This window comes from Alligator sinensis, unplaced genomic scaffold (assembly GCF_000455745.1).
Source record: "Alligator sinensis unplaced genomic scaffold, ASM45574v1 scaffold309_2, whole genome shotgun sequence".
Classification (NCBI taxonomy): domain Eukaryota; kingdom Metazoa; phylum Chordata; order Crocodylia; family Alligatoridae; genus Alligator; species Alligator sinensis.
In genome coordinates, this window is record NW_005842231.1 from 1,380,439 (window position 1) to 1,387,985 (window position 7,547).

At 44.0% G+C, this 7,547-nt stretch overlaps 1 protein-coding gene across 1 annotated transcript in view; it reads left to right on the plus strand.

Annotated features, from left to right (window-relative positions):
* The window catches only part of CCDC7 (coiled-coil domain containing 7), a gene marked incomplete at its 5' end in the record, with an annotated part of 170,022 nt that overhangs the window by 102,580 nt on the left and 59,895 nt on the right, over window positions 1–7,547 (plus strand). Inside the window, one exon of the mRNA XM_025208476.1 lies at window positions 6,459–6,578. Coding sequence (XP_025064261.1) covers window positions 6,459–6,578 — 120 coding nt within the window. The remainder of the gene's footprint in view (window positions 1–6,458; window positions 6,579–7,547) is intronic.

The window sequence follows — 7,547 nt, forward strand, 5'->3', positions numbered from 1 at the left end:
GCGGCTAGTGATTGGCTTGCTAGCCGTATAAAAGGCTTGAGTGGTTTCCGCCCAAGTTGGAGGACTCCACGAACACCGGGAGGAGGAGACTTCACGCTGCGTGAAGATCTCTAAGCGCTGCGGATCCTTACGGACCCAGCGCATTTCAAGCAGACAACAGGGGTCTGATCAACCTCTAGCCTCTCCCCGTCGCCGATCGCAGCCTAGACGTATCCCTTCCTGCGCGCAAAAGAACCGGACCCACGGAGCCTAGCAAACTTTGTGAGAGTCCTTGCCAGACGACCGACCTCAGAGCTCTTCTACCCAGGTTCGAGTCCTGCAGGTTTATCTTCCCGTCGCCGAAAACCCATTGCGACGTATCCTTGTGTTTTGCATCTTCCCATCGCCGAAAAACCCTTGTGACGTACCCTCATGCCCTGCAGGTTCGAGTTTTGTTTTGTTGTATGTCTGTAACCGCAACTCAAGCAAGTTTTCCAGCCTGCACCACTGCCATCTCGGTGTAAGTAAACAATCTTTTAAACTACCACTAAGCGTTTGTGCCTAATTCCAGCTCGACGGCCTCCCTCTCCGACCTGGCGTGCCCGGGCTGCTGGCCACAGCCCGCGTGCAGCACGGAAAAGGGCTCGGGTCACTCCCGGCCCGCACGCTACACAAGTGGCATTCAGCATTTTCACCCTGCAGGCTGAATGAGTGGTTCCCAGTCCATCCAGGGGTCAGATCTGCTGTGTGGGGTGGGTGTGGCCAGACCTCTGGTAGGCAGGGGGGGCAGAGTATGGCCTGGCTCTGATCCAGTCATGTTTGAGGGGCAGGGTAGAGAGAGGAATTTTACCCCATAGTCAGTCAGATTGGTATGGACTTTCTTTGGGAGTTTTTGCTATCTTCTGTAAGGGCTCTCTTGAACATACATTAACAGCCTTTACAGCAGCTGGGTGTTGGCTGCCACGGTCCCCCTGATTTACCTGTGGTAGGTTAAGGTGTTATGTCTTGTGTTGTGTCAGGGCTGACTGTCTAGTTTTACTAAGAGGTTAGATGATGGATTTGTATAGGATGGTTTGAATAGGGATGATCCTGACTTGGGCAGGGCTTGGACTAGATAACCTGTGAAGGTCTCTTCCAGCTCTGCTTCTCTTTGATTGTGAGGTCTGATATTGTCTGGTTCTTACCTTGTCACTTTAAATTGTGTTAATTTAAATGAATGGTAAATATCTGGCAAAGGTGAACAGAAACTCAGGAGACAAAAGTGTCTCTCTACGCTTTGCAGTGTCTGCTTACACTGTTTTTTTTTGTTAGGAACACTGGAATATCTTTTCGGAGAGTAAAGAACTTTATGAGACACTTACCACTACTTAGCCAGTGAATTTCTGAAAGAAGGGGCAAATCTCTGTACACAGATTGCATTCCTTTTAAAAATTTTTGAAAAAATGATTTTACACTAGATCTACACACCAGATCTTCATGTGTTACAATGATTTATTTCCTCCATGATTGAGATTAGTAATCTTCATAACCAGTTCCATAGCTTCAGCTTGTTTCACGCATTTCCCACACAAAGATTCCTGGTGTATTATATGTAGTAAATCATGGAGCATGTAACAGAAAACTTAAACCCCCGCCCCTGATATTCCAACTTCAGAAGTGACCACAGCCCTAGCATCGTCCATGGCAATATGGGTACATTTGTCAAAACTTTTGGATTTACTCACATTTTTCTGAGGAACTTTAAATATATCTGTCCTCTTTATAATGTTGTGTAAAGAGACCAGAGACAGCAACTCCTTTTTGATTGAGAGAGCTTTTTCCAAAATTCTAATAATGATGGGAAGCTAACTAATATTGGTTTGGTCAATGCTCTTGTCCAACAGGAGTGAAAAGCAGTGACAATTTTTGACATTATGCAGTAACTTTTCGTGTACCTAATTATTCTTGTCTTCCATTCTTCTGGCTACAGTCTAATGAGAGAGTGAAACTGCTTCAGAATTTTTCACTTTCTTCTCAGCAATTTCCCTGGCCATTTCAGTTCTTCATTTTTTAACTGACACCCATTAACTTTAAGGTCTCTTTGCTTTGGCTAACTACAGAGAGACTGCATCAGAAGCAGCAGCACTTGATAACCATTCCTTTTTAACTGTAGTAAGGAATCCAGTTTGTTGTTTAAATTGTTTTGAGGTTTCATAGTTTCATAGTTGGGAGGGTTGGAAGGGACCTGAGGAGATCATCAAGTCTGACCCCTGCTGTGGCAGGAAAGAGTACTACGGTCAAACGACCCCGGCCAGATGTTTGTCCAGCCTTCTTTTAAAGACCGCCAGGGTAGGAGCCAGCACCACTTCTTTTGGAAGTTGGTTCCAGGTCCTAGCCGCCCTGACAGTGAAATAGCGCCTTCTAATGTCTAGCCTGAAACTACCCTCTGCTAGCTTATGTCTGTTGTTTCTTGTAACTCCCGGGAGTGCTCGGGGGAACAGGGACTCTCCCAATGCCTGCTGGTCCCACTTGACTAATTCTGTTAGCATAGTTAACAGGACTGGGGTGGTGTGGGTGCTCAGGGACATGGTTGACAGCCAGAGGTCCAAGTTTGAAGCCATAGCAGAAGTACTCATGGCATGGATCTGTCAGATTCCAATAAATTTGAAAATTGTGCTAAATATCTTGTCACAAGGATGTGAAAAAGGAAAGGAAGCGCAGGTAATCTCAAATTCCTTCTGTACTTTCTATTAAAGTTTGATGGTGTTCCTGCTGTACTTTCTATTAAAGTTTGATGGTGTCACCAGAGGTTAAATTCATTTTGAACAGAAAACACTTGTAAGCAAACGAAGCACTGAGGTTTTCCTTTTCATTCAATAATCATACAATCTACTTCCTAGTCTTCTTGAAAACTTCTGTTTTTATCCTGTTTTCTTCTTTTCTAACACACTCTTTATACCATAATCACTAACCCTCACAGTAAAAACAAAAAAGCAAGAAACAATTTTGTGAGTGCCTTGCTACCATGCTCTATATAGTGAAGTGAATAAGTATCATAGAATACAAAGCATGTGCAAACCTGGCCACACTACCTCATTTCCTAGCAGTGCTTCCTCTTAACACTTCACCCCACACATTCATTTTTATCAGGGCTGTCCAACTTCTAAGTGACTGGGGCCACATGCTGAGCAGGCTGTACACTGTACCATGACATGTGCCACTGCCTCCCCCTGCTCCCCCTCCCCCCCACAAGCCTCATGCAGTGTGCTCTTCACTCTACCACCCCACTCCACCCCTGGGGCAGGAACAGGATGGAGAAACTTGAGAAGGTGCATGGAGACTCTGGTAACAGCAGTAGAACAATGATGCAGGGAGCAAAGCCCAAACTGGGAGCCTGGGAGCTTCAGGTTAACCCCTTGTTGGCTGCATATGGCCTGTAGGCTGCCAGTTGAACAGACCTGATTTATTTCATTGGAGAGCAGTAACAATTTCCATCACTCAAAAGCAGATTAATAATATCAATGTTATGGTAATAAAATATGAAAAGAAATCTTTTTCCTTTTTCTATTTTGTCTATTTTATTATTTATTTTATATTTTGTAGAAGCTCATCTGTAGGCCCTGATTTAACCACTTGTGGGCAGCATGCAGCCCAAAGGATGCCATTTGGATTCACATGCTTTATATTATTACGCTGACTCCCTAACAATAGAGATCCTTAGAGCTTAGGCTCCCAAGTCACTTAAGTATTTATGAAAATGTTATTCATGAATGTTGAAATCCAGTTGATCATGTCAGTCATTAGCTAAATTCCTTTATTAAATTCAAAGCCCAATCAAACAGTTATTTTAAATTAGTTACTCACAAACAGGGTGCCAGAGCAACCTAGGGACCATGAGGGCCTTTAAAAGGAGCTGTGGGATGTCATGTAATATTAACAGTCTTAGGTGTTAAACACAAACTCATGATAACAAAGAGATTTCAAATAGGGATACATAATGTCAAAACCATTTTGACTTGATGTCATGTTACAAATTCTTTGCAACAAAAGAATTTTACTCTATTACTTTTCCATTTCACCCATTCTATGAAATGAGTGAAAAGAGCTAGGATTCACCAAAGGCTGCCTTGCCTATAACAAGGGTTCTGTGAGTCTAATGAGGCTGAGAACAATTGCTTTAAACAAGCCTTTTAAAATAAAATAAAATACCAAGTGTATATTAGATAACAATGTTTATTGCTCTTAATGACCATTTCTGGCCAGTACAGTTGCAAGCGTTTGCTTAGAAAGTCTAGCTGTCCCATGATGATTGGGCCCAGCAGATGTGGTCACATTACCAAAGAAGCCATCTCTCTGGTCTCTCTTAATCCCCCTTTCATCACTCATTTTCTGAATTTCAAAAACTGATCAAATATAGCCCTTGCATGCATACCTATGTTATTAATCACAATACATCAAATCTTCCATGTTCCTCACCCATTTTCAGTGGCTTTCTTCCTCGACCTTCTACAGTAGCATGTCTGTGACTCATCACACTCTATCCTGACAATATTAACATGCTGCATGTCTCTCTGAGTCTGTATGGTTTCTCTCAAAACAGTCTTGGAAAATCCTGAGATTTTAGCCAAAGGTTTAAGTGGGTGGAGAGTCTCATCCCTAGTTCTGAATCAAGATTCAAATTCTTTTTCTTGCCATTGTAACCCCTAGGATAATTTGAAGCATCTATTATTATCACAACTTTGACATGGTAGAGAGGCTTGTGTACTACCAATGATCTCTAGGGCAATGTCATTTTTGTACTCCTGGTAGGGTCACCCATAGTAGCAAAGTTGAGAGCGAGGTTTCCAGACTAACAGCGATCCAAAAACAAAAATGAATGTCCTCAGTGGTGGAGCAAGCAGTTGAAGAAGAAATACTTCACAATGGCTGCAAAAACAGACGAAGGCTTCAGTGGAACAGAAACCTCCAGTCATCTAGGTTTTCTTTGAAATTGGATTAGAATTTCTTTCCTGCAAAATATTGTGTGGTTGCTAATGTGCATCCTCACATTAAACAGAAGACGCACACAGGCATCTTTCATCAACAACAAGTCTTATTATGATGAGTGAGTGGTGGTGAGGGCAGGTGCTAGTGATCACTAGAGGCCCTTAGTCACACCTACATTGGCCGCATCCAGACAAGTGCAGCCGTTTGTTTCCTCAGGGACAAGTAGCAGTGGCACACCTTCTGTGCGCCACAGCCCTGGCCCAGGCCCCACGCCAGGAAGAGCCCGGCATTGCCCATGTCCCTGAGCAGGCAGCAGCAGCCTGCCATGACCCCATGAACAGATCTGGGGGGGCACATACTCCCTATGCCTCTCCCAGGGGTGCATGCAGTGGGGGGAGCTGCCCCCCTGCCCCTTGGATGAGCCTACTTGTGGCTCTGTCCTGTGCCCTGCCCTGGCTGAGCAGTGCCTGCCCCAAGCCCCCTCCTCCCTCACCATGGGGGCCTTGATCTGTGCCCCCAATAGACCAGCTGGACACCTTGTGCCACTGCTACTTGTCCCTGGGGAACACCCATGCTAAGCGCTCTCTGGTGCCTGGCAGGTTACCCCAGATTGGGTAGGAGAGGCTGGGGCTAGCAACTGTACTAGCCCCACAGCCTTACCTGAAGGCCTTGGGGGCCTTAGGGAGCTGCAGCCACGGTATTCCTGTATTTGGGAACCTGGTTGGCAGCCAGAGCATGGCTTTAGCTGGCAAGTCTCTGGTTTTGGGCTGTGAGTGCTGCTGCCACACGTGCCACCCGTTTTTTTTTTGCCATGGGATGTATTCATAGGGTGATGGTGGGTTGCTGCTACCTTCTTGGGGGTGGTGAGATGCATAGATGATGGAGACAAAGGGACCCAACATCACCAGGATCCACTTTTTCCTTCTAGAAGTGTATGCCATATCTAAAGTTGAAAATACAACTCTCAGATCGGCCTTGTAATGAATTTCCTATCTACTGGAAGACTGTTGTCCTTGTATTGAGGGATTGCTGCTGCTGATTATTATTAAATATATAAGTTATGGTCATATCTGGACAGTGACATCAGGACCAGGTTCTGTTGTTCTAGGTGCTTTACTAACGAAAAAAATAAGATCCATTCCTCCAAAGTCTTAAATCCTATGAGAAGATCTTGGAAAGAACAGGCATGGAAGAGCGAGAAAAGACAAAAACACAAGATATGTTTTAATACAAGTTTTTATTTGGGGATTTTTAACAGGAGCATAAACCAATATTTTCATTTTTCAAGTTCCAGAAAGGCCATGATTTAATTATTTTTTATAGGTTTTGCCACATTTTTTGTACAGTTTTATTTAAACCCAGGTAAAAAGTCAGTTACTTGGGGTAGTTGTTGGGCAGACATATTGGAACTATTTTATTAGCGTTTAAGACCAGTCATATGTGACAGCATTTTTAAAGACACTTTTGAAAACAATTTTTCCGTTGATAACCATGAAATATTTGAACTATTATAGAGAAGGAGGAAAATGAGCCCTTAGAACAGAGAAGGCTTCTTCTTGCAACTCTAGAATCAGATTTGAAAGATCTGCAGCAAACTCAGGGCTTTGCAGATGGCCAGTCAGGCAGTGAGAGTGGTAAGTATAGAGGTAAAGAGCAATCCTTTATTCTCTTTTGGTTCTATTGTCCCATTATTATAAAATAGCAAGAATGGGGTGAGGCTTCATGTAAGATCTCTTAGAGGCTGAAATTTGTGGAAAAATATATACAGAAGACCTGCAGAAAACTAGCCATGCAATATGAGTGGTAAGTGTAAAGTTAAAGTCCGATCCTCTTTCTTTTCATTCAGTTAACAGTGGTCACATCTACATGTGAAATTGATGTCAATGAATATAATCTGGTGTATATCACACTGAAGTTTATTGCTCCTGAGTGCCGTGTCTTCATGTGGGCCTGGGACTGCAGCACATTGAGCCAGGTTGGAGCACGCTTAGCTGGCAGGGGGCCCCAGGTGCCAGCCTACCAGCCCAGGACTGCTTCAACCTGGCTCAGCATGTTGTGGAGGGGCTGGCTGGGGCACAAATATGCTCCACTGTGGGGCTAACCAATAGGCAGCCCTGCACTGAAGCATCCTTATGCCCTAGCCAGCCCTGTCAGTGTCTATATGTGTGTTGCTGCATGCTAAAGAACGCTGTTGCAGGATAGTACTTGTATAGGGAACCCCTGCTCAGCACCGGTTCCTGAAAACCAGTGTTAAGCAAAACTAGTGTTAAGCGAAACCGAAAGTATTTGACAACCCAAGATGGCTACCACAATTGTTTTAATGACCCAAGATGGTGACCACGCGCTTTATAACGAAACTTGCTGAGAACTAAGTGAAATCAGGTATCAATTTAAAACGAGTGCTATAGCGAAATAGCGCTAAACAAAACAGTGTTAAGTGGGGGTTGCCTGTATTTACAAGTGCTAACTTGCAGAAGAGTTAGTTTCCTACGGCATAAAAAGGCAGCACATGTAGACATTAAGACTTTACTGCAGAGCTAATTACCAGGGATCCTGGTTTTCTCTAATTCCAACATTTTCTGATTAACACCCCCCACCCCCCC